The sequence below is a fragment of the Carlito syrichta genome, unplaced genomic scaffold (assembly GCF_000164805.1).
Source record: "Carlito syrichta isolate Samal-C Ts95f unplaced genomic scaffold, Tarsius_syrichta-2.0.1 Scaffold303195, whole genome shotgun sequence".
Lineage (NCBI taxonomy): Eukaryota > Metazoa > Chordata > Mammalia > Primates > Tarsiidae > Carlito > Carlito syrichta.
This window is the reverse complement of record NW_007247291.1, coordinates 203460-230498: the sequence shown is the minus strand read 5'-3', so window position 1 is coordinate 230498 and position 27039 is coordinate 203460. Positions and strand designations below refer to the sequence as shown.

The 27039-nt window shown below is 49.3% G+C and overlaps 1 protein-coding gene across 1 annotated transcript in view; it reads right to left on the bottom strand.

Moving 5' to 3' along the window:
* Positions 1-204: 204 nt before the first annotated feature.
* The window catches only part of LOC103260409 (RNA-binding protein Musashi homolog 2), a 218979-nt gene continuing 192144 nt past the window's right edge, over positions 205-27039 (bottom strand). Inside the window, exons 7-9 of the mRNA XM_021712346.1 lie at positions 6071-6279; positions 2955-3027; positions 205-413 (exon numbers count right to left, since the gene is read on the bottom strand). Of these exons, the coding sequence (XP_021568021.1) occupies positions 2986-3027; positions 6071-6279 (251 nt within the window). The 3' untranslated portion in view covers positions 205-413; positions 2955-2985. The remainder of the gene's footprint in view (positions 414-2954; positions 3028-6070; positions 6280-27039) is intronic.

Sequence of the window (27039 nt, the reverse complement as noted above, 5' to 3'; positions counted from 1 at the left end):
AAAAAATTTTTTTTAAGAAAAAAAATAACTCCTTAATATAACAATTATACTATGGTTAGCTTTGAACTAGATATTAAAGCTATGTGACTACTGGACTAAGTCAAAATCACTACCAAATGTGATTCAAAGAGATTTAAAAGGAGAAGGGGAAGAGAGAAGGGGAAGGGAAACCATCAAGAAAAACAAAACAAAACAAAACCAAAATCATGGGTTATATACACATTTAAAAGCTGTTTTCTTATATTACAGCAGATTCGTGAGATGATGAGATGTAGTCAACCCTCGATCCGAAGTGAGCCATCTCTGGTTGGGATGGGGAGTGAGGCTGGTGGGGGTCCAGGTCTGAGGACATCACCTAAACAAAGGGCCGCTCAGAAACTTCGCCCAGTCTTGCCTGGACATCCAGGTATGCTCTGTAGGGCCGGGAAGGTCAGGTATGACCGGAGGAGAACACAGAGTCGGGGGTGGGAGGAGAAAGAAGAAGTCAGGCCGAGGATACAATTTACTCCAATGTCTTAACTAGAGCTTTCAAAGAAGGATCTCCTCGGACTACTGAATATGTGTGAGCATGGCCTGGCTAACAGCACACTGATCACAGTTTGGGAAACCTGACATCTAAGCCACACCTGATCCCGGGGAGAGGAGAGCGCTACCACTCATTTTGCTGATTTGATACAGTACTGTAGAATTCTTAGGGGAACGGTAGGAAATGCGGTTGCCAGATGTGGTCACACTGGGTTTTGGCTAGACTGGCAAATTGCACAATGGCCAGAGATGCTTTTTTCTGTTTTTAAAGCTAACTTTTTTTTAAAAAACACCCCCTCCCCCCCAAAAAAACCCTTCTCCCTTTATTAGCTATCTGTCAATGACTGAAAAGACAAATCTACACTTAAAAAATCATCTTAAATACCAAGAACCGGAGGTCAAGACACTTAAAAAACAAAATATACAACAAACAACCTGCATTGGTTACAGGAAACAAAAACAGGCCCAGGGCCCGGGATTCACAGACTTGCTAATTTTGTGGATGGCACTAAAAGTCAGAAGGTCACCTCTGTTGGGGACAACGCATGCGTCTGACCAGTCCTCCTTAACTGCTGTGGCGCAGCCATGTGACTCTACTAGCTCACTTAATCCATCCTGGAAGAGGTAGGCTGTGACCTCCGAGCCATGTGACTCTACTAGCTCACTTAATCCATCCTGGAAGAGGTAGGCTGTGACCTCCCCTCTCTCGGTTCCTTAATCTCTCTCTGGAAGTTGAGTCCCACAGCTGGGAGAGGGAGGATGGACTGGGAGCAGCCTTCCCATCCCCACCCACCCTACTGAAAGGCTGCCACAGATTGGAGGGCAAGGAGCAGTGGGCGGGACGCCCTGCACCACCCCTCCTCTTCCAAGAGAGAGATGGAGGGAGGTGGCACTGGCAGCCCCAGCGTCTGGCCTTTCAAGGGTCGCTGTGCCTGGTGGTTGTCTAATCCCCTCTTCATCTGGCTCCACAAAGGGCTGGAGCCATCTTCAATCCCCAGAATTTTTGGCTTTCTCAGTCCTCCTTGCTTTCAGGGAAATCTTACCTCCCCTGGGACCCCAAGCCCAGCTTAATTAGTAGCAAGTAGCTTTCCTTCAAACTGTTAGTGGCCTCTGGCTCCGGCCAGCGCTGGCTGGGTCAGTGCTCAAGGGGAGGTGGAGGCGAGGGGCGGGAGGTTCACACACATGGTTTATTTGGTTAAGAGAGGCAGTTGCGTTAGTTGAGGTGATTTCTTAGCAGCACCATGAGAGAAATCCGGGAGATTTATGGAGCTCAAACTCAAATCTGCTTCTCCAACTGGTCCCAATCTACAGAGTCCTGGCTGACTCCGGGGCCAGGAGCAATCACCCTCTGAGAGAGAGGTGTCCTATTTAATGCAAACCCAAAGTGGCCAGTTCATCTCTAGTCTAGCTTCTCCTGAGTCCCAACTCCAAGAGTTAAAAGCTTTGTGCCCTTGTGGGATTTTCCAAGTGGGACCCATTCCCTGGCCTAAGTTGTCACCCTCTGTTTTCCAAAGAGACAGACCTGTGTTCCATCCCCACACACTAATGTGCTAACACAGTACATGCCTGGTGCTCTCATGAGGACAACCTCTCCCCCTTCTTGGCATTCCTCCCCAGAATGACAGACACTCATCTCCACATGAGATTGTGGCCAGAGGTTTCTTCGCTGCCCCAACCTCCCCTCTCCTCCATGCCACCCCCTCCATAGCCCCACCAAAGTGATTTAAAAATGTTTAATTAACTTGAGCTCAGTTTAAAAGGTTAGGAAACTGGCAGGGATCCAGATCCATGTTACACAGGTGATGCCGTTAATTTAATTTGCTTTTCGTGCGGTAATCTGGATAATTACTCAGTAGTTACTGGCAAAAATGTTTTCTTTTCACTAAAAGATGGAGTCTGGCTGTTTGACTGCACGAACCCCATTGGCTGAGTCCCAGCAAGCCCTGGGGAGCTGGAGGGGCCCAGCAACCCACAAGGTCAGCTCCAAGGACCTTCAGGGGGCTCTGGCCCCCACCCCCCCTTGCTCCCAGGCCTGGCAGAAGCCCGGTGCTTCCCTGCTTCCATCCACGTGGGATGGGCACAGCACAAGATCGCCTTCCAGTTTCCCACACTCTTGATTGTATTTCAAGATAGAAAAAGATGAGGGGTGAGGGAAGATGCAGAAAAGAAATCAGAAGAACCAAATCAAGAAAACAAGAGAGAGAAAGAGTCAAAAAGGTGGGGGTCATGATTCAAAGCTAGAGGAAGGGATGAGAAATCAAAAGATTGGATTTGTTTCTGCCCCCACCCCCCTGAAAAGGGGTCCAGAGAGAGGAGAGAAAGAGATGTTGATGTGATGAGACAAGGGCATGTGCGTACATGTATGACCAGTGCACATTCATGTACGGACACACCGGCAGGGTGGAGACACATGGCAGAGACGGTAATACCTCAGAGTGAGATGGCAACGAAAGCACCTGCTCAATGGTATCCATTTGTAAAGGCCGTTGCAATCAAAGGTCCCTAAAATTGCACAATTGTTAAGGTCATCAGTGCGCTATACATGGGAACAGATTGTCATATTCTGGGAAGGGAAATTATCTCTAGGACTAGTCTGTGGTTGCCAGCATGAATATGTAATTCTGAGACACTGTGCCATGAGGGGCCAGGATAACATCCTCCCCAGTTCCAATCCCTTAGTCCCCGCTCATTCTCCCTGCCCCCCACCCTGTCTGCTTACCAAGGGGGACACCAAGAGCCAGATTCAGAAGGGTGGGTTGGGTGGTGGGAAAGTGGGGTCTCATGCCCAAAATGACAGGCATGGTTGCCCTGAACCCCGGAATGTAAAGATAAGAGTCTCTGTCCACAGTCCCAACGGCTCCAGCTGGGGAGAAGAAATCCCAGTGCAGACAAACTGTGATGCTCTCTGGTTATTTCAGAAAAACATCATCGCACACAGGTCAGAAGACTCAGGTTTTCAAGAACAAATATGGGTCTGTGTTTCTGGATGCTGAATATGGAAATGAGTTGTATTCGAAGTGGTAATAGACGGTCCCCCAAATTGACAGCTCTCAGGTGAATAGTAATATTCTGGATATAGTACTACAGTTGATCTGAGGAGATTAGGCTCATCAAGCTACTGACTTAAGTGTCACTGGCTTGGGAATGGAAATGAACAAGGACCCAGACCGTAGAGGCCAGGGCTGGCAGTCATATGTGAGTGTGTGTGTGGGGGGGAGTGTGTGTGTGTTTGTGGGGAGAGTGTGTGTGTGTGTGTGTGTGTGTGTGTGCAAGGGAGTGTGTATGTGTGTGTTTGTGTGTGTGGGGAGTGTGTGTGTGTAGGGGAGAGTGTGTATGGGGGGAGAGTGTGTGTGTGTTTATGCGTAGGAGAGAGAGAGAGAGTGTGTGTGTGTGTGTGTGTGTGTGTGTGTAGGGGAATGTGTATGTGTGTGTGTGTGTGTATGCAGGAGAGAGTGTGTGTGTAGGGGAGAGTGTGTGTATGTGTAGGGGAGTGTGTGTGTAAGGGAGAGTGTGTGTGCTTATGTGTGGAGGAGTGTGTGTGTGTGTGTGTGTAAGGAAGTATGTGGGGGGGCAGTGTGTGTGTATAGGAGAGAGTATGCGGCGGGGGGAGAGTGTATATGTGTGTAGGAGAGAGAATGTGTGTTTATGTGTAGGGGAGAGAGTATGTGTGTGTGTGTAGGGGAGTGTGTGTGTATGTAGGGGAGAGTGTGTGTATATGTGTAGCGGAGTGTGTGTATAGGAGAGAGAGTGTGTGTGTGTGTCGGGGGGGAAAGAGTATGTGTGTGTAGGGGAGTGTGTGTGTGGGGAAGAGCATGAGTGTAAGGCAGAGTCTGTGTGTGTTTATGTGTAGGGAAGAGAGTGTGTGTAGGGGAGGGTGTGTGTGTGTATATGTGTAGCGGAGTGTGTGTATAGGAGAGAGAGTGTGTGTGTGTGTCGGGGGGGAAAGAGTATGTGTGTGTAGGGGAGTGTGTGTGTGGGGAAGAGCATGAGTGTAAGGCAAAGTCTGTGTGTGTTTATGTGTAGGGAAGAGAGTGTGTGTAGGGGAGGGTGTGTGTGTGTGTGTGTGTGTGTGTAGGGGAGAGTGTGTGTGTGTGTGTGTATAGGGTGTGTGTGTGTGTGTGTGTGTGTGTGTGTGTGTGTGTGTGTGGTGGGGTAGAGGCTTCCAATGGCAGGGGCCAACGAGTGATACCATCCTGGTGCCCAGACTGTCTGTACTTGTTTTGTTCTCCGAAGCATGGCCCTCAAGGCAGGGCTCGTCCACGCTCTCCCGGAAGCAGAGTCGGACAGAAACATGTCTTGGGATTGCAGACTCTCCCATCTCAGCTCAAGACCAAACTGCCTCCAAAATGCTGAGGTTAGCTAGGGCAGAGTTTGGCCAGTTTTTTGTTTCCAAAATGGAAGGGACAGCGAGCAAGTGGGCTCAGGCACATTCATGCTCACACACACCGGGAGGGAGAAGAACAATTCGATCTGAAAACAGCATGCAAATCTGTTAAGCAAATTTCCATTGCCTGGATTAGTCAGATTATAGAACCACAGAGCATTACAAATATCAAATGCATCTGGCCTTCGGGGAAGCTGCGGCTAAAGAACCCAAGTGGAGACTTACGTGGAACCTAGAAACTGTAAGGAACATTGGCAGAGGAAACTGCCTGGGAGAGGGTTCCAACCCCCACCAACTCCCAGGCACCGGAGCTGCCACTGGACATTAGGCCAGGGATCTACTGGCCGAGGCTGCTATCCTGGAAGTGGCGGGTGGGAGGTAGGTTTCCTAGTTCTGAGGTCCCAGCCCATATAACAGTCTACAGAAAGAAGGGATCAAAGAAGGAGGCTGGTACTGAGGACCTACTATGTGCCAGCGCATGACATATACTGCTTCTGCTGATTCTGACACAATCTTTTTTTGTGTGTGTGTGAGTCTGAGTCTCACTCTGTTGCCCAGGCAGGAGTGCAGTGGCATGCTCGTGGCCATTGCAGCCTCAATCTGCTGGGCTCCGGTGATCCTTCTACCTCAGCCTTCCAAGTAGCTGAAACTACAGGAGCGTGCTACCATGCCCAGCTAATTTTTTTAATTATTGTAGAGATGAGGTCTTGCCAAGTTGCTCAGGCGGGTCTCGAACCCTGGGCTCAGGCAATCCTCTTGCCTCTGCATCCCAAAGTGCTGGGATTACAGGCTTGAGCCACCGCAACTGGCCTCTCCCACAATCTTTTGAGGAAGGCACACTTGTTCCAGTTTTGCAGCCAGAGAAGTGAGGTTCAGATAAATGTCGTAAGGGGCTCAAGGCTGCAGGGGCTGAAGGTGACGGTGTGGTGGTGCCTTGAACCTGACCGGCCCATGCTCCTACTCCATCACACGACTACATGGGAGGCACTCAGGACATCTATACACAGAGGCGCTTCAATCCTCAATAGCTGGCGTGACGTTGACAGGGACCCACTGTCCTCTCCTCTGCCCTCCACTCTGGGCTTTCCTGGCATACCCACCGGCCACAAGGAGTTGGTCAGGAAGGAGGAGGCAGGAGGACAGAGGAAGGCAGGTACTTACAGCTATGCCGTGGCCGAAGCCCGAGCCCGGCTGTGGGCTGGCTGCACTTATGTAATTCCCCACTCCGGAGTCCTGGCTGGCAGGGCCGTAGAGATCGGCGACAGGTCCTGGGCTGTTGGCCCCCGGGAAGCCTCCGGGCCGCGCGGGGTTGGAGCCTGCCGGGGAAGCGGGCGCGCCAAAATTCGGTTGAGCACTGTAGCTATTCAGGACTGGTGTGCAGAGAATAGAGCTGGGTATGAGGCCAGAAGCCAGGCATGCACCGGTCATTACAAGCCAAACACTCGAGAAAAACAGCTGAGGCCCAACTTCTAACACTCAACCAAGGCCATGCGAAAACATCAGCAGGGACTCAAGAATACTCAGCCCAGGCTACTACTAAGAAGCTTGGAGCTCCAAAAATATAGAGAATAAAAAACAATCATTCAACACACTACGGCAACCAACCGGAGGTGCTTCACTGCCCACCAAATTATCACAATAGAAATAGAGATATATATGGAAGAGAGAGAGAAAGAGAGAGAGAGATTTTTTTTTTCACATCTGAATTGATGCTCATGCAGTCTTCTAGATCTGGGCACGTTGAGACAGCATTCACATCCCATGCAAACTACAAAGGAACTAGTTTTAGACTACACATTGTGTTAATATTGATATTAAAACGTGACAGGAAACAAAGCAATTTGTGTCCAGGAAAAAAATAATCTTTGCGGAGGGGATTTTTGATCTTTTTTTTAGTGTGTGTGTTTCACTTTTTGGATCCATTAAATGACAAATTTGGTTTTTTTGTTTTTTTTTGTTTTTAAAAAAAGACAAAAAACGATCTCCATTCTCCATCCCCCCCCAACCACCACCCCCTCCCTGCTGGCTACACCCTCCCTCCCCACCCCTCCATTTATAGCCCTGCATGAAAGTCATCAATACTGAACGTGGTCGGAGGATGGGATATGTCATGGAAAGTTTGGGCATCTTGACATAACAGTAATGATGGCGGCAGAGGGTTCCCTTTTGGGGTGGAGAGCAGGGGATGGAGGGAGGGGATGGGGGGGAATGGAAAACCTGGAGGCTGGGGCCAAAGCTGGGGTGGAAGCCAATGGTTCTACAGGACACCCACACACTCACCTCCTGCAGGAGAAGGAAAGGGGGGATTTAAACTTTTTTTCCTTTTGTTTAAAAAAAAGACAAAGAAGTATGAATGCAGAGCATACTGACTGAACCAATTTATAGCTAAATCAAATCTGATTGAAACGCCTGTTTTCTGTTCATTACCCTTCGATATAAACTCCAGGCTGAGCAGAGAGAACTCAGAATGCACCTTTGCCACAGAGAGGGGACTTGACACCCACAAATCCAGAGAGTGTTGGGGTTGCAGATGGGGTACACAGCAGAAAGCGATACCTACTCAGGCCCCCAATCCCATCATTCCCACCCTAAGGAGGGCCACAACCTGTCAACCAGGTTAATCATGTCTCACACCTTTATTTTCCCTTAGCAGCTTAAACGTTATTTTCTTTTCCAAACTGGAAAAAGCATTTTTAAAAATTTTAAAAGTAAGTTCTCATTGATTTTTAAACTTCAAGGGGAGTCTGCAAACCTGTCTTGAAGAACCAGACAGTCTGAGCACCACACACACCACATCTTCAGCCCCAGGGGGCTACTCCTCCCAACAATCACTTCTCCCTCCTGCCTCCCCTGGTCTCTCCCCTTCTGCCCTGTGACCAGCTGTCTTCAAAGGCAGAGGGAAAGAACATCCACGCAGAGTGGAGTCACTCTTGGCTTTGGCCTTGCCCTCGGCCTTGCCCAGGGGCCTGTGGTTTGAGGCCCTCACTTCTGCTGGGGCTAGAAGAGCCATAAGCGGATTGATTTTCACCTGCTTTTCACAGGGATGAGAAGAGACTGATGATATGCCCAAGCCAGGCTGGCAGGACATTGAGACTGGACACCAAGACACAAAGGAGACCAAGTCAAGCTGGGCCTGGCTCCTGACTCAGCGGAGAAAATGAAAACCGCTGCCTCCAGATGCCCTTGGGGCACGTAACCCGAAGATGAGCCCCTTTGAAGCTGTAGCTGAGAAATGAATAAACTGGCCAATGGAAAGAGCAGGTTAAAGAGAAAAAGAGGCAAAAAAAATTACAGATGCTTAGAGCAAGTGAAAGGCTTATTTGGGAATGCGCTGGCAGACAAAGGGGATGGGGATTTTTGAATACAGAAGATTAAACTTGCAGATAACATTTGGCCCTTCTCACTCATGGAGGCAAATATCAAGCCGAGATATTCGAAAGGCGGTATTATCTTAGTCTAACACACTTTTTTCTTCTGGGCTCAGGAAGATGGAAGGAGCTCAGACAGCAGACTCCTGGTTTACCCAGGCAGTTGAAACCCCTCCCTGTACAAAGGAACTGATGAGCAGACTCTGTTTTAGGGCAAGAGGGTGGGATGGGGATAAGGAGGAGCAGCAGAAGGTAGAGAAAAGGATTTTTTAGCTCCTTTCTCATCTGACCAGATGCGGACCCAGGAAGATGTTGGGCAGGCCCACCTACCTAGGGGATGTGGAGAAGGCAGGTGTTAGGTCTTGGCTCCTTCCAGCAGGGAGAGCCATCTAGAGACTGATCTAGCTAGCAGAAGCAGCCCCGGGGATGTAGCAAGCATGCCCATGCTGGATGCTGGCCAGAAATGTCCCCCCATGTCCCATGCAGGCTTAGAAGACAAGAGGGCTGTGGGTATGATGCCCATCCCTGGCAATCTCTCACTCCCTGTGTGCAAGGAGGCTGTGGCTTCAGAGTCAGCTTGAAGGGAATTTCACAAAAAGCAGCTCATCTTAGGCCTGTACCACCTCTCCTTGCTCAGTCATCTTCCATCAAATGACACTCAAATCACCGTGGAGAAGACGCTATAAGAATGCAGCTTTAAAACCCCCAAGTCCCATCTTATTATGCACTTGCTTGTCACCATGCCGGAGCCCCGGTTCAAAGTCACCTTGCAAATATCCCCCAGCCAGGGGCGAAAGTCTGGGCTGCCAGGCTCCCACTAGAGGGCGCAGCTGGCAGGCAATAAGCACCCAGTTCTGAGCTGGTCCAGCTTTCCTAGGTTTCAGGGCATTGGAACCTGCCCCCTTGAGAGTTGAGCGCCTGGAAGAGGGATGCCTCTCTATCCTCCACAGTCAACACTTCTGTCTCTCTCAATGGGCTGAAGACCCCGACTCCAGAAAGCACACCAAAGTCCCCGAACAAGCCATCTGGAAACCCATGCGTCGTTGGGAAGACTCATAAAAAGCAATAGCTTTGGCTGCTTAGGGGAGAATGGGGACTGCCACTTGGCACATAAACTTGTCAGTCGCTGTTCCTGCTGCCTGACAGTGGGAAGGCATTAGGGACAAAGTAATTTTCTTCTTTCGCAAAGTCAGCGTAACTCCACACACTGAAAACTCTGGCTGGCTGCACAGTGAAGGGGGTCATTTGAGAACCCCCCTCCCTCTCAGCTGTGATCTTGAGAGGAGAGGTGAGGGGTGGAGAGCACGAAGCCAAGTTCCTGACCCGAGGGTGCTTTCTGTAGAGTCGCTCTCCAGTCAGCTCTCAATTATCTATCTCAAATGGAGGGTGCCCTTCCCCAGGCACCGAAAATCATGTGGAGGGGCCAGAAATGGTCCCACACAGCAGGGTCGGCTCAGGAAGAGGGGGATGGGACTTTGCTCTTAATAAGCAAGGGCACCTTGTCTACTGCTAAGCTAGGGTGTGTGTGTCTAGGGAGGGAGTAAATATTGTTGAGTAAATAAACGGTGCTAAGATTTATAAATTGGATATTATGGCTTCTGTCCCAGAAGAAGACAGTGTCTTGCAAACTTTGGCATTCTTGCAGCAGAAACTACGAGCATTTAGTGGTTTGGGACAAGCCCTGCTGCAGGCTGGCAGCTTGGGAGCTCATTGTGGGGTGGGTGCAGGCTCACTACTCCATCAGTGGCTCTGGGCAGTGGCCACAGTAACAGTTTAATCCTGGGTAGGTTTCTCTCACCCCAGGCCCCCAGCATCCTCTGGGCTTTCCCAATCCAGCTGGCACCCTTGGAGAGGCAGGGAGAAAGGGAGCACTGGACTTGGAGTCAGAAGACCTGAGTGTCACCCCGGTCCTGCCCACATAGCTGTGTGCATTGGGCTAAGCCCTGCACAAACCCAGGTCCTCCTCTGTAACATGTGAGGGATGCCTTCCATCTGGGCTATAGGGGGATGGAAAAGAGAAGGCACTCAGTAACTTGTCAAGTTTAGAACAAACACACACCTATTTCTGAAACAGTTGTGTATGCAGGACCCAACAAGACAGGTACCATAAGCAGATTTAGGAATATCTGATAATATGAAAATGCAATTCACTTGTCCTACAAATCAAGAGGTGATTTACAGAAGGACCCAATTTATCCAGTTGGTGCATTTAATCATCTTGGACCTGAAGAAAGGACTCCTGGGAATGGTGGACAGGAAAGCAAGGACACTAAATCTCACTGAGGATGGCAAGAGGAAATGCATCTGAATGAGAGCTGAAGCTATTTTACATTGGATAAAAGGAGGAACTTCCTGTCCATCAATAAAACACCCTGTTAGCTGACCTAGGAAAACCCGAGAATCATATCCTGGAGACCATAAAACAGATGGGCGCTGCAGGCTTAGGCCCTAACCTGCAGAAGGTGGACCCAAATCTCCTGGGCACCTGCCCCTCCGGGTTCTACAGCAAGGTGCGAAGATGCCTGCTGTCTGGCTGGCACATTGTCTGCATGTGGCTCTGCTCAACTGGAGTCAGAAGGGGCTGGGCCGAGAGTGGAGTTTGGCATGGGGAGGTGGGGAAGTGGTCGAAATCAGAACAGCTCCACTGAGGTCTAGGAAAGGTGCGGAAGTCTAAATATTTCTGTACTGTTCCTAACTAATGCCACTGGACCAGAGGCAAAAAGCCAGAGCCCAGGACTATGAAGGAAGCACCCCTTGGAGGACACCTCTGGCTTTGAGGTCTGAAAATTAGCTTATTACTGATCCAGAGAAAGGAACTGTTTACAAAATCCTTTCCAGATGAGTTCAGCCCACATATCTGGGGCAAGCCAGGGGCCTACTGAGTTTCTGGTTTGGTGGGTTTCACATTTCCCCAAAGGGCAGGGCCAGCCCTCAAGACAATTTCAATCATCTGCTTTGTGAATTACCTGCTGCTGCTGCCAGTTTCATTTCAGGCAAGAGACTGCAGTGGCCTCCGGCATGTTTCCAGGATAGAGCCTCTTCCCTGCCCAACCAGTGTGTGCTGCCCAGGGTGAGGCAAATGCAATGGAGGGCCCACCCTCGCCAGGTCCAATACAGAAGGGATTTGGGCTGAGTGGTGTCATGGCCCCATTCCCAACCCCCAGCTCCCGAAAGAATGGAGAGCTGAGAGCCAGCGAGATCACAAGCCTGTGTGACAGTCTTTGAGGGCAGGGGCTGTGTTAACCCATCACACTAGATTTGAGGTGTTTTTGCTTGTTTTAAAAAATTAGAGAAACTAAATAAAGTCATTGTCCCCTCCAACACTCACTTCTCCCTTCATCTTGTCTATATTGTTCATCTATGTGCCTTGATTAAAAACGCCACAGCAGTAGGAATCTATCTCCCCCTTTAGCAAAGAACCCCTGAAGATGGGTATGTGGACAGGTTAGGAGTTCTCAGGGGACCCTCAGACTGCATATTCTCCAGAACTGCATATTCTTCTATTCCCCTGAAATGCTGTATGCTCAGTGGATACTGGGTCCATAAACCAGGTGGCTGCTAACCCTGGAGACTTGCATGAGTCCCTCTGAATGGTCAGCCCTCCCTTGCTCAAGGCCTCTGAACTTCAACAGCTGGGGAGCCAAGGGGGCCCCACTTTTAACATGTCCTCTGAGACTGGTGCCCACTGTAACTTAACGCTGATGATCAAACATGAAAGATCAGTTTGGAAAGACAAAACCTATTCCTAGGCTGGGTATGGTGGCTCATGCCTGTAATCCCAGCACTTGGGGAGGTTGAGCAGGTGAGAGGATTGCTTGAGCCCAGGAGTTTGAGACCAGCCTGGACAACATAGTGAGAACTTGTCTCTACCAAAACCAAACGAACAAACAAAAACAACCCACAAAAATAGCTATTTCTGATAATAGAAGGGGAACACTTCATCATGAATTGGCATGTCCCAAGCAGAGCAAAATAAGATTGCACTCTAGAATTCTGCCTGGTCAGCCACGTCCCAGTAATCCTTGGCTCAAGCTTTCCTTCTAGAGCATAGCCTGAAGGTAGGAGAGACCAGCAGAGAAGGCCAGCAATGACGTCTAACCTGGAAAATTGGATGACATACTAAATTAAAATCAAATCAGTTCAGGGACCCAGATGCAGGGACAATCAATGTTTTTTTTTAGACTGGAAAATACAGTTTATTTAGAAAGTAAATGTGAGAGAGACAGAGAGAGAGAGAGAGAGAGAGAGAGAGAGAGAGAGAAGATTTACCTTCCCAAGGTAGAGGAGGGGGCCAAGGCCAGGAAACACGGCAGCCATAGCTCAAAGAGCCATGTGGATACACTAGAGTTTAACAAAGCAATGGTAGGACAATCAATTTCATACAAAATATATTTTTGAGAGCTCTGCTGAAATTCAAGCTATTTCAGAAGGGAAGGGAAAAAATACTTTAAAACTGGGGGAGGATTAAGAGAGCAACACTTTCTTCTTTACTGTCTCTATCTATAAATAGGTAGAGATTACTGAGAGGTACAAACTGAGAGGTGTCAATATCATGCTGGTCTTGATGTATCCAGAGATACTTGGCTCATCTGAAACGCTGCACAGGACACATGGTATGTGTCTGCTTACTCACTGCGCTGACAGGGAAGTCAGCATCACATAGACGCTCCAAATGTCAGTGACAATGGCGCCAGTCCTATAAGATTATAGTTTCTGCTTGCTCTTTCAAAACTTAACCCTGATTCAGACCACTGAGGTTGGTGCTGGTGCTGGTGCTGCGCTGTCTGCTGGTTAATGTTGGCATGTCTTAAGCAGGTAACTGATGGACATTAGAACCTAACACGTATGACAAAATATTTTGTAGAAAGGTCTTGGCTTCCAGTCAAGTTCCATTCCCCCAAACCCTCAAGAGATAACATCATTATTAGCTGGTTCTAAACTCTCATATAGCAGGTTAGTGGTAAAGCTGGGAGGTGGGCCATCATACTACCATTTAGATCAGCATAAGAAGAAAGTCTCAAATACCCAGAACATACCCATCTGAGGAAGGCTTCATGCCCAGGACTATGCAGTTTCTGTTGAGATATAATCTCAACAAGAAACAGTTCCTCCTCTTTCCATCTGGAGGCTCTTTCATCATCAGCCCTGACTTGGGTCTGTGAGTGTGTCTCAAGCTCACGAAGGACCACGTGGAGTGGGTTCTGGGTCGATGGGCTGGTGGGCTTGGTGGGCTGGGTGGGGGGAGCATGGAACTTAGTGGTTGCCTGCTGTCTGCTCATGGTGAAAACGCTGGGGATGGAATAGCCTTGAGTGGGCCTTGGCCTGGTGCACAGAGAAACCAGGCTTTTGTCATGAGGGCAAAGAAGAAACTTTCTGCCTTGGTGAACTATCTGCCAGACTGCCCCAGGCCAGACTTTGTCTCAAATGCAAGATGGCGTTCCTGATCCCTCTCCAACTTGAATGGACATTTCAACTCCACTTTCACCATGATGAACCCCTAAAGCTAGCTTTGAAAGATGAGGAAAAAACCAACCCGGGAGACAAAAGGTTACGGTTTGGCTGAAGCAGCTGGTGTTTAACACTAACATCCTGCTGTCTCTTCTTAAATGAACTGGCTTTGTCTCCAGGCCCACATGGGTTAGAACTTATAAGGAGCAGCAGAAAAGAGAACTCCCAGAAGCCACAGCACCTGTGTCACGGCTACTTGAAGCCACCGGTAGCTGTGCACGTGCACACAGCCTTGGGGAGGTGACCACCGCCATCACCACTCAGACAGGGAAAGGCGAGGGGTAGGAAGCCCCTGTGGGATGACAGCAGAGCCCTTGCTTCCTCATTTAGCCCTCCCAGGGGATGAACCAAAAGGGGAAACGCAGGAAGCACATTGCCCAGAAATGACTCCCTTTTCTCTCTGGAAGAGTTTGGTGACTCCAAGTTTCTTCTAGTTCAATCCTGAGAATGTCCCTTGCTTTGCTGTGATCTGGGAACTGCCTGTGTCTTTGTGGTGCTTCCATCTCTCTATTTTGCAAAAGGAAACCAGTCTGGCCTTACCCCATTGCATCCCCGGCCACCCTCTTGTGCTGCACTGCCATGTGCTCACTCACTAATCCCCACCCTGAATGCCACCTCCCTGCCTGCTCCCTACCAGAGGGTCAGATCCTGCTTGTGTCTTGACATGATTCTGCTCACTGCAGGTCCAGCATACAATTTCTGCACTACAGATGATTTAAAAGAAAATACTGTGGAATCCAAGGCCAGAAACACAGACTGATGACACAGCCTCACATGGCTTTCTCAGTCATGACGAAAAGCTATGGAAGAATTAGATATCATACTCTCCCTGTTAGGGAAAGAAGGGTAGGGGAAAGCCTCACATAAGTGGGGCAAAATAGGGTTTGGAGGCAAACGCCAACACGGCAAGCACAGAGTTCCAGGTGCTGTGGCTTCTGTGGGTATATGGAAGGAAAGAGAATTCTGTTACCAGGTACACTGGTAAGAGTTTAACACCATCCTTTTCCATACTTCTAACAACTTTTAAGATTGGCTCTATCTCCCCTATAATACAGATGAGGAGACCGAGGGTTCCAGCAGCTAGAGAATGTGTCCAGGGTCACACAGTGTCTCAGAAGTGTCCCAGACAGGACCAAATGTGCCTCTATTAAAAGCACCTGTTTTTAAAATTACACTGCTCAGTTATCCCTCCTTGAATCATAGTTGGACAAGGTGTCCTCTGCTTATTTGGATCTTTCTCTGCCCCAAAGAAATTACAAATTCAAGGACAAAGAATAGGTACTCCAACCTTGGAACAGAAGCTCCTTGGGGCTGGGACCCTGCAGACCTTAGATGACGCCCCTATCAGGCTAGGGGCTCCCTGAGGTCAGGTCCTGACTGCTGCATGAGCTAGATGACTGCTTCTCTCCTGAGGACTAGGCTGTCCTCCACTGCACCGCATCCTGAAGAACAAACAGCTCTACAGCACAAAGCAGGCATGCAGTACTGGTGGGGCTGGGGTGGAAGTACAGAGGGCACTGCCAGAGAGAAAGCAAGCCCTGGCCAAGCCTGGGATCTCAGAGGGACCCCCATTCTCCTCCCTGATCCAGGACCCAACAGGGTACACAGAGGGTTGATCTCAGTCCCAAAAGACCACTCCATTCTACTGAGAGCAAGTCCTGAGGGGAGCTGGTATGCCCTAGAACTGAACGGTATTCACTGTTCCCATCTAATAGGAACTCACTGCCTGGGGCTCCAGCAGCCAGGGGATGGGGTGGGGAGGGTGCCCAGGGGATAGCCCCTTGAGGACCTGCACAAAAGGCTCTCCACTTGAGCAGTCCCTCTTCAATGATCATAAAGGCACAGGAGTTTAATCCATTTTTGATGTAAGCACTAATAGTTCTGTGTCCTTGAAGTTCAAAGCGGGTGCATACATGTCACTAATTAGCGAAGCACAGAGCCATTCCGCTCCTTCTCATGTTTCTAATTAGGTCTTTAATAACAAACAAACTCCGACCTTACCAAGAGGCCCCCATTCGTCAGACAGTCGGGGGTGGGAAGTGGCTATTTCCCTGTTTATGGCTGCTCCGGGCTGCCACTGCTATATGTACAAGCTCTTCATCTCAGCCAGGACAGGCCTATTCTCGGGTGAGGAAGGAGAGTCCCTCTATGAGGACAAAGACCCCTCGCCCACCCTGGAGGGTGGCCTTCCTGATCCTGCTGAGAAGACCAATGGAGGCAGGAGGGCCCTGGGTATCTAAAGCTGCAGGCTAGAGATTCCAGCCCCAGCTCTCCTGCCTCCTAGTTAAAGGAGGCTGGGGTACTAGTGACAGTCACAGAGATGGTGTGAATCTCTACAGCTAGCAAGAACCTGGTGGCACTTGAGCCCACTGTTACACATTGGACCCGCCTGGGGCCCCCTTCTAGATTCTGATTTGATGGGTCTGTGATAAGGCCTGGCCATGGGCAATTTAGAAACTCCCCAGGTGATCCTAACAGTTCAAGAGCTGCTGCATTGGCCCCAATCACAGAGCCAATTTGCTCATTGACAGCAGTTATTAATGAATTCCATCCACAGGGCCAAATCCTAAAAGCTTTCATCAACCACACTCAAGGATGGAAATCTGATGACAGACTTGTAAAATGATACACAATTCTGGAAGCATTTCTGTCCCTTTCCTTGCTTTCCTGCATTAAACAAGCCGCAGGGGTCCTCAAACTTTTAAAACAGGAGGCCAGTTCACTGTCCCTCAGACCGTTGGAGGAGCGGACTATAGTTAAAAAAAAAAGAAAAGGAATTTGTTCATAGTTTTTTTTTTTAAACTATAGTCCGCCCCTCCAACGGTCTCAGGGACAGTGAACTGGCCCCCTGTTTTAAAAGTTTGAGGACCTCTGAAACAAGGCATGGCTTGACTGTTTCCAAATGTAACTCCACCAAGTTTCCTATAACTTGGAAAGAGAGAAAGCTCCTGGCTTTCTCTGCTCCTCTCAGATCTTAAGGCATGGTCACTGTCACTGTTTCTACCTCTAAGGACAAGGGATTGCTTTGAAAACAACAGCAAAACAGAAATGTAGAGCTGAAATGACCCCCAAGGTCCCTCTAGTCTGAAATCCTCATTTAATAGAAGCAGTCCTGGAACAAGCCTTCTGATTCTTTATTCTTCTATGTTCCTATGCTTCCTCTTTTAAAAAAGCTTTTAATCATCCTTACTGGATTAATCAACAAGGCACCTCTCCCCCCTGCCCCCACCCCCACCCCCGAAGGGGAAGGGATAGAAGGGAAGCCTCTCAACTATTTTTAGCTAGAAGGCCAGGGCGTGGGGAGCAGTGGGGACAATTCCTGAACACAGGGTAACCCTCCAGCAGGTGATTTCCAAGCCTGAACTGAATGTGCCCTTCAAACTGTATGGAAGGAGAAGGATGGGGAGGCGGAGTCACTGGAATCTTGGAGGCTACCTCCATTGAAGGTCTAAAGACCATTTTACACACCCGGAGCTGACCCATCAAGAGCCAGAAAACACGTGGCCAAGGGCACATAGCAAAGCTGGGGCTAGAGGTTTCCTCCAACACAGGTCCATGTTTTCTGGTTTTGCTGTCTGGGCTTTTCTCTGGAGGGTGGGGTGACACTGCTGCCACTCTTCCGCCTGGGTCAGTGGCTAACTGACCCCCTAATCCCAGAGCATTTCAAATCCTGTGTGTGTCTGTGATGTTGGGTCTCCTCAGGCCCAGGAAAGCCCACCCTCTTCAGGTCACAGCCAGAAATAACCTCCAGAAAAAGGGGAAAACAGGGCTGGGCTGTCTCTCCCGACCACATTGGCCTCTACCACAGGCACCCAGATTTGCACTGTTTACCACAGACCTGGACAGCCATTTTATTAATATTAATAAGTAGCCAGGAACAAAGGGCCCTTTTATTTTTAGCTTTCTGTAATTGTGTAGTAATTACTCATCTACAAAACAAATGAGGCTCTACTCGCGGTTGCCATGGTACCTGGAGCCCAGCCTCCCTGCACGCTGATTGGTCGAGGAGCCCGACGCTCCCGCCTCTGGCCCCGCCCTTCCCTCCACCATTGGTCCAAAGCAAAGCCCCAGCAACTGGGAAGCCAATCCTCTCCCAGTCCAGGGGCAGGGCGGGACTTTCCGGCGACCTTCCAGATGCAGTCCTCGCAGCCCACTAGAAAGAGTGTTGACTCATCCCTACGGAGAGAGGCAGTCTTCGCAGAGCAGCCCTCCCTTGCACCACCGCCTGGTTTCTTTTGGGCAGTGACTAACTTCCTCCAACCTTGTTTCAGCTAAAGGTTCCCTTCCAGTCATTCCCTTTGGGCTTGTTCTCTCCCGACCACGCCTCCTCTGGGCCTCCTTTATCTGACATTGGTCCGAATGGATTCAGGGACCAGAAGCCGGATCTGAAATGCCGACCAAGGCCAGGACGCTAAGTCTGCAACAGCAGAAGCAGGTGCTAAAAATACATAGAATGCCTCCTGAGGCTACCCGTAAATGATCGGGGGGTTATCTTTCCCCCCAAGGATATGGAGAACTGAGTTGAGAGCAGCTGTGTTTTTTTTGTTGAGTGTCTGTTTTAAAGTTGCAGAGCCTTGCACAGCCATCTAGGGCTGGTACGGTGGAGCATCTGCTGATAGTGGTTGAGATCACAAAAAGACCTAGGCTCAAATCTTGTCTCTGCCACCTCAGATAAGCTACTATCTGCCCAAGCCGCAGTTCTAAACTCTTTAAGGTGGGAATGACAGTGCCCACTTCATGAGAATTAAATGGGTAAGGCACGTGGGCTTGGCACCGTGCTTGGCTCACTTGTAATACATGTAAGCTATTATTACTGACATCTTGCTATTATCACTGTTTTATTAAAATTGGCGGGGGGGGGGGTTGTCTCCAGCGTTCGATAAACCACTTGCAAGATATCCTCCCCGGAACCCTCTTATCTCATTGCCATGGAGTGGATTTCATCATGGCGCTCTCATTCTCTGACAGATTTAATTCCAACAGCCAATCATAGCTGTTCACAAGCATTATTTGTAGGATCCCAAACTGGAAAAAGAGAACTTTGTATTAATATTAATAAGCAGCCAGGAATAAAAGGCGCCTTTATTTTCTGCATTTTCTAATTGCATAGTAATTACTACTCATCCATATGAAGAATGGGGACCAGGCTGACTTTGCCTTCTGCAGGACTGATGGTTTGTATTGCTGGGGAAGGCAGGTGCCACCCTGAGATGCATGCAGACTGTTTCCAAGGACTCATAACCCACCTTTCATTCAGAAGAACTTACCAATCAGGAAGAGGACTAAGGACAGGGAGCAAAGGAGGTGGCACCCAGGCAGGGTTAATTAGGTATGGTTTCCTGGCAGTCTGAGCCAGACTTTAACAGAAGGAGCGAAGACAAGGACAGAAGGAAATGGAATGACAGAGAGGACTGGAGCAGTGGCCACCTTGAGGGCAAAGGAAGGGGAATCAATAGCCCTAAGCAGGGAATAAATAACAACTTGTTAGCAGCCACAAAAGAGAGTTACGGAAACTAAGGCAAGTCCTGTCATGAAATGCCCTACTGTGTGTCTGCCTTTTCTATGTCTCACTCCCCTCCCCTTGCTCCCTGTCACAAACTCAGCCCCAGATCCAAGGATTAGGGGTCAGGACTGTGGGGGCTGCTGGCAGGTTTATCTTCTTTAGACGGTTCTGTCCTTACCAAACACCACTGCCATAAAGAATACGAACCTCCTTCTCCCACTAATATGACGGTCAACCTGGCTTTCAAGGTCTCCCAGGATCTTGCCTGTCTCTACCTCTGCAAACCCCTATCCCCACTGCCTAGCAGACAGCTTCCAACTCTAAACCCTTCAAGGCCTATGCCATGTCTTGCCTCCCCCACTGAGCTTCCCTGTCTGATGAGTGCTCCCTGGCCATGCAGGAATCCGTCCCTATTAAAGGCTAACTCTAACACTGATTGTGCATTTTGTTCTCCCCAGAAGACTGGAAGTTTGTAGAAGGCAAGGACCATGCCATGGAATTAGTCTGCATCCCACCCCAACCCCTTGCTTGATGCTGAGCCCAGAGTTAATGGTAACTCTTATGGGTAAGAGCAAAAGGCCTACTGCATACTGGGCAGCTAATATGAACAATTACTGAATGCTCACGATGTCCATGAGTTATTTGTATCTTGTCCTCCTGCCTCCAGTCCTGCTTCTCAAATCCATCCTGGACAGTGTTGTGAAGGTGTGTCTAATTTGGAAATCTGATATCAGTTCCTAGTTTCAGGCCTCCGAGTTGCCCATGTGAATCCAGGCTCCTTTGCATTGTACCAAGGGCCCCCTGCTCTGGCTCAGTCCAGCTCTTGGACTTTCTCTACAGTTGCTCTCCTGTTATATTTTATTCTCCAGTCAGAATGAACCATTTGCAGGGCTGCAGATTCACTTGACTGTTCTGGCCTCTTGTGGCTTTGCACATGCTGTTCCCCCTTACCCCTTGGCGAGCTTCTATTTGTCCTTTAAAAGTGGAAACATCCACTCCCCTGGGAAATCCTCCCTGACTTTCCAGACAGAACTAATCACCTCCTCCTCTATGCTGCTTCTGTACATTGAGCAGGCTTCTGTTACCAGCCCATGGCATCCTACTGTAATTACCTGTTAGTTTCCACGCCAGGCTGAGAAATCCTCAAGGGCATGGAGAGTTTCACAAACTTTCAGGGCTGTGGTGGCATCCAATGGTTGTCTCTCCAGCATCTTTCTCCCTTCCCCCCTCTTATCAGCACCCAAGTTTTGCTTTGGGAATCCATCTTTAACCACTGTGTAAGAGCCATTCGAGTTAGAGGGGGATAGATCCTAACCTCAGTGACTGATTTTGCAACTCACACCTTAGTCAAGCAGCACAAAGTTCTGGACTTTTGCTAAAATTCTGGATCATCTGACCCCCTGTCTTCTAGCAAGGATGCTGTGATGCCAGAAACCGCTGTAGCCACTTTGCCACTTTGCTAAGAGAAATGCAGAAAAAGAACCTCAAACAATCCATACATGAATGTCAGTCAATACATCCCCTATAATATTTAAGTTAGGGTTTTTTTTTTTGTTTTTTTTTTTTTTTTGAGTCAGGGTCTCTTACACCTGGGCTAGAGTGCAGTGGCATGATCACAACAATCACAGCTTATAGCTTAGGCGATCCTTCCACCACAGCATCCCAAGTAGCTGGGACTACAGGCACATACCACCATACCCAGCTAATTTTTTTTGTAGAAACGAGATTTTGCTACATTGCTCAGGCTGGTCAAGTTGAGGTTTCTAATATAGTCAAAAGCATCCTTGAACCAAGCCTAGGACAGTACCCACCCCATGTGATAATAGTTACAATTGTTATATATTTAACAAATATTTGCTGAATTAAGCTCCATGACAGATGTGCCCTGCGCCCAGTTCTGAAATATGTTTCAGAAAGACAGAACTGTGAGGTCTCAGGCCAGAGCCTGGAGTCTTCAGTCTACACAGAGCTAGAAGCAGAGGTTGCTTAGGTTCCCCCGACACACCTTCATTTCTGCTTGTGCTGGGTGTCCCGGGGACAGGTATGCCCTTCATAAACAAACATGGCTGCTCCACAGGGCTACTTTAAGGAGACCAAAGACCTGGGTTCAAGGCCAGGGTTCTTCACCCTTGACCAAAGCCTTGCTCCCCAAGTAACTGGGTGTGTGACTCTGGATAAGTCATGTAACCATTCTGTAGCCCAACTTTCTCATTAAAAATAAATAAATAAATAAGTAACAAGCCCCAAGCTTCTGCCTTCTGGTCTGTCTCATGGGGTAGCTGCAGAAATATACATGACGCTGTGTGTCTGAAAGTCAGAGCTGTGCAAAGGCTGGGGGCAGTGGCTTAAGCTTGTAATTCCAGCAGTTTGGGAAGCCGAGGCAGGCGAATTGCTTGAGCCCAGGAGTTCGAGACCAGCCCAGGCAACATAGCAAGACCCTGTCTCTATAAAAAAAAAATAAAATTAACCAGGTGTGGTAGCATGTGTCTGTAGCTCTAGCTACTGGGGAGACTGAATTTGAGGTTACAGTGTGCTGTGATTTAGCCACTACACTCCTGCCTGGGTGACAGGCGAGACCCTACATGGAAGGAAAAAAAAAAAAAAAGCCCTGCAGAAATACAAGGAACCATGATGTAGCCAGGTATATACTCCTTTGATAGTTTTCGCTAACATGTAGGATGACCAGCTCTAGGGGCTTCTGGGACCCTACAGTACCCCCACTCCAGTGCCTCCACCCAGCCCAGGGTACAAAGAGTGGGGCTTTAGGCCCTTCTCTCTTGTGCTCTTCATGCCCTTATGGAGCTACCAAGGACATCACCACACTTCCCACCCCTACTCCAGACAGCTGCGCTGGGGTTCCTGAGCCAGCACGAGAGTCAGGGCCAACCCAGGCAGGGATGTGTCACCCGCTGAAAATAAGTCCACTGATTTAAAAGACCATTAACATTTCCCCACTCCATTCACTTTAGGATTAATTTATACTTAGGTCTGGGCTTCAAGGCTAGTCACTAATTGCACTAGAGTTGATTTATCAAGTGCACAGTATTTCTATTACAAAATTATTGATTAGAGCTGATGTATTTTATCCTCAACAGGGTTGGTCTGAAAGCCCTTGGAAAATGAATGAAGCTGAGGTCAGCAGTGGGCAGCTCTGCACATTATTATAAATTCACTGGGGTTACTGAAATCTAATGCTGGACTCTTTATGGGGAAAGTCCTGGCTCTCCCAGAAATGGAAATTTTAATGGCACACAGGGAAACAAGGTGCCATCATCTCCAGAACACAAGGTGATGGACTGAGACGTGAATTCAGGTAAGGTCCTTTGGGTGAGTCTGGCTGTGGCAGCTGGCGGACTGGGTCACAGATCTGCTCTCCCCCCAGGCCACTGTACTGGTTCTATTCCATGGCCACAGATGTGGCTTTAACTGAGTGCGAGGGTATCCCCATGACCCTACCCATAGATGGGCCATCTTGGGGTCACAGCCCCCAGAGGATGCTTGCTGCTGGCACAGGGAGGCTGAGGCTGGGTGGGACAGTAGAGGTGGCTGCATTGTACTCCCCCCCTGCGATGGATCTTGCTGATGGAAGCGCAGGAAAGCCATCTTCAGAAATGAAGTCACACATTGACCCACTTTCCTTTTTTTAATGATATGAATAGTCATCATTTTCAGGCTGGAAACAATGCATTGGGGGAAATACGGACTTTCAGGAGACAGACTACTTTCTTAGACCATTGAAAGCAAGAAGTGTTATCTGCCTTTATATCCCTTGGGGCTTGGCATGAAGCATAGCCCTAATAAATGCTTGCTGAAAGCAATAGTTGGGAGCCCTAAAGCTTATGCCAAGTGACCCCAGTAGCCTGGGACCCCCCCAGCAACTGGAAGAGTATGTGTGGGGCACCCTCTCTCAGTCCCCAACACAGATAAGGCAAAGGCTTGCAGTGGGGATGCAGAAAACAAGGGGGCTGAGGGAGCATGTCTGCTTCTGGGATCAATTCTCCTCCCTGAGGCATTTTCTTTTCTGGTTCAAGTTAAACTATTTATTCCAACCCCTGACTTGCATTTTACTTTTGCTCATTTTACCTACTGGAACTGGAGCTCTTAGAATTTCCAGCCACAGGGCAGCAAAACCATTTTCCTAGCAGAACCAGACTTGGGATTTAGGCCAGTGGGAGGGGATTTTCCTCTCTCTCTGCCTTCTGTCCCTACCCTCTCCTCTTATTCCTCAGTCTCGGTCAATTTGCAGCTTCAGCAGCCCTGAAACCTGACAGTTCCATCCATTTCTCTCTGGCTACTCCTTTGTCCCCACCTCTACCCTCACCCCCATGAAAGCCAAGCCAGAAAGATGTCCCCTCCCAGATTTCTCTTCCTGGATCTTGGTGCCCTCATTCTGTTTGGTGGCAGACTAGCCTGGCTCACTTTCAATCCTTGTTCATTCCGACTCTGCCACCAACTTTCACAGCATGCTTGATTCTTTTTACGGAGCTACCCTTTTGCTCTATCACTGTACGTTGATTTGGGGACTTTATGGACTTTCTGATGTACCCTGGCATCTGTCTTCCATAATAGATAACTTACACCCTGAAGGTTCAGACCCCACCTGAGTCCTCCTGCAGCACTGGGCAGAGCCACCAACCACCCCGAATTGAGCAGGTTCCAGGGGGCAGGTACTATCTCACTTGACATCGACTTCTAAAAATTAGGGACATCTCCGAAAGCTCTGACACTCCCTTATGGCTTGTCATTACAAATGCAGGGAAGATGGCATGTCCAAAGAAGACTGACCGTGTGTGCCCCTGGGCCAAGCACACAGGCTGCAAGACTACTCTTCTCCCCGTCTAGGAAGTCTTCCTGGGGAGTTGGAGGAAAATGGGGGGAGCTCCTCTTTGGATGTCCCAAGCCCACCCCCTTCCTATCCCCATGAAGTTGTGCCAGCCACCTTCCTACTAGAATTGTCACCACTCTCATCCCACCTCACCTTCACCAACATACAAAGTAGACCATACAGAGAGAGCTGCCACATGGACCTGTACTTCTGGAGAGCTGGATGTGACTGCCAAAGGACTTGAGGAGGAGAGGAACTTGGAGAAATCCTGCTGGTTGGCCTTATGAAATAAGAAAAGGTCTGCTCTGGTCAAGAACAGTGTGAGAAAGACAAGAACTTTAAGGAAGAGCCTTAAGACTCCCTCCAATCCTGGTTCCATTCTCTTTCACTAGAGTGGGACAGATCAACAGAGATCTCGGTGGAGAAGGCTAGAGCTGAGGGTGGTGACCCAGCTCTGGACTGGGGGAGCGGGGAGTGTGAGGGGAGGTGGTGGTGGCTGATGGTGAGAACATGGATCCAAGCCCCTTGGCAACATTGAAAATATGGAGCCCCTTCTCTTCCCGGTCCCCGCACTATCCTTCAGACAGCTGGGCTGTGCCGAGCCGTCGGAGACCCTGTAATATCAACTCAACAATGCATGTTCTACAACTACAGCTACGGCTACCAGGACATCTACTACAGTGCATGCATTTAGTTCAGTCCCACAGATACATACACTCTAAGAACAGGCAGGGGAGGTGTGAAATGTTTTACTGGACAACAGGTGTTTTGGAGTCGTAACTAACAAAAAAAATCGAAAACGAAAGTGTACAAAAAAAGACATTTCTCGAGAGTTGGATATGAGTTTGTTTCTTGAACTGTTTCATCTGAACAAGCAAAAACATGCAAACCAGCTGGTACTAACAGGAAGCTGGACACTGAGAGAGGATTAATAGGTGTGGACAAACCTTCCCGCTGAGCGTGCTCAGAAGAGTGTTTGAGAGGAGGTGTGCAGATCCTAGTGTAAGAGAGGCAGGAAAGTATGCCTCAGAGACACTCTCTCACCGCAGCCCCAACCAAGCAAGAGAAAAGACAACAGAAACATGACTGCTCACACTCACCACCACCATCGGAGCTCATGTTACTAGACTGGAATAAAGCTGGCAAGTATAAAGTACAGTAAGGGGTCCTGGCTGGGGCCGGAGATGGGCCAGGGTGGGGGCATGGGCTGGGGTGGTGCCAGGGGACTCAGAAGCTCTAAGATTCGTACACATACCCACCCTTAATGTCACCCTGAAATAAAATACCCTGAAAATCCGAACCACTTCCCTCACTTGTCAGGGGAGGCATTTACCAAACTGGATTTAGGTTTGGGTGGGACATGATGGGGCCATCGGAACTGAATGAATACGATCAAAATAAACAAACAAACTCTCGACTGAGCACAAGAAAAGATGACGTTTCAAACTACCAGGTGAAGGTAAAAGAAAAGTGACCACTGCTAGTGAAGTAATCTAGGAGTCGACAGGGCCCTCCCCTGGGGGGGGTCCTCTGAACCCTGCTCACCTCAAGTCCTGGGGGAGTTAGGAAAAGGTGGGCAGGCTGGCCCAGAGGAGTTGGCTGAGGTGGGCGCAGAGCTCAAGGCCCCCCTGGACCTCCTACCCTGACACCATAGCCCTGACGGATCCGAGTTGCCACCCTGAGCAAAAACGAAGCTTCCTCCCACCCCACAGCCCTCAGCAAGTGCTTCCCACCTCAGGAAGCTCCCCCAATAAGTCATAAAGGAAGGAAAAAAGAAAACCCAAATTGGTGGTGCTAGACAAAAATAAAAGGCAAAAAAGAGGGGCCTTCCATAGGATGCCTAACCCTAAACCAAGCCTGAGAGCCCCTGGGGAGCAGAGGCCACATTTCCCACTGTTTGGAGTCACCTGCTGGGTTTATCATAGTACCAAGTTCAAGTTAGGTACTCAACAGACTCTCCCTAAACCATGCGTTTCCCTATAAGGGAATGCGGTTGAGTTGGTGCCGACCTCCAATAGTCAAGGTTGCTTGCTCAGGAGGCTGAAAGAGTATCCCTATCCCTATCCCTGGGGAGGAACTGGGATGGGCAGGGCAGGGTTGCAGGAGCTGGTAAAGTGCATATACCCAAGTGAATCTATGTGGCCCCTCTCAATTCATAGAAAAGAGCTTTGCCACCTAAGGGCCACTCACAGGTAAATAATTGGTCATCGCGCCAGGCTTGGAGTCCAGATCATTTTCTAGAGCTGACAGTCCCCTTACTGGCAAGTGCATTAAAAGAAAGAAAGGTTGAAAGCTTCCTTCCTCACCTTTGTAACCCTGCTCCAGGTCCCAAGTGGGGCTGGGGGCTGGGATACCCTGTCTACACACTGGTAGGTGTCTCCCAGCCCAGGTGGTACTCTGACTCTGGTGGGCACAGTCTAGTCATCATTCTGGGGTACACCCAAGCCTCTGGCCCCCAGGCAGCACTGGGGGGTTGCCCTGTAGCTTCCTGGTCAAGCCTGCACCCTGCGGGGAGGGGTAGGCACCTCGGAGTTGAGGATTTACTCCTTGCATAACCCCGGCTGGTGTGGGCAGGTGGTCTGGGAGCACACTCCTGAATATAATTCACTAACAGTGCAGCGATGAGCATGGCTGGCCTAGAATGGGCTGGGGGAGACATTGCTCCCGATGAAAATGGCTACAAATAAAACACCATTGATCCTGAAAAAAAAAATGTGTGGCTGGAGATGACCCTGGGGGTTAGGAGTTAGAGGGATGGGTGGGGCTCCCACCTGGCTCTGGGGGTCAGTGAGAGGGTAGGGTGGCTGAAGGGGCACAGACCGTGGGAGACCGCTCTCAGACTCACAAAGAACCCCATGCTGCCCTTTAAACTTGCCATGAAGTCAAGGAGAACAGGGTGGGGTGGGGAGAGAGGCAGGGTTAATTT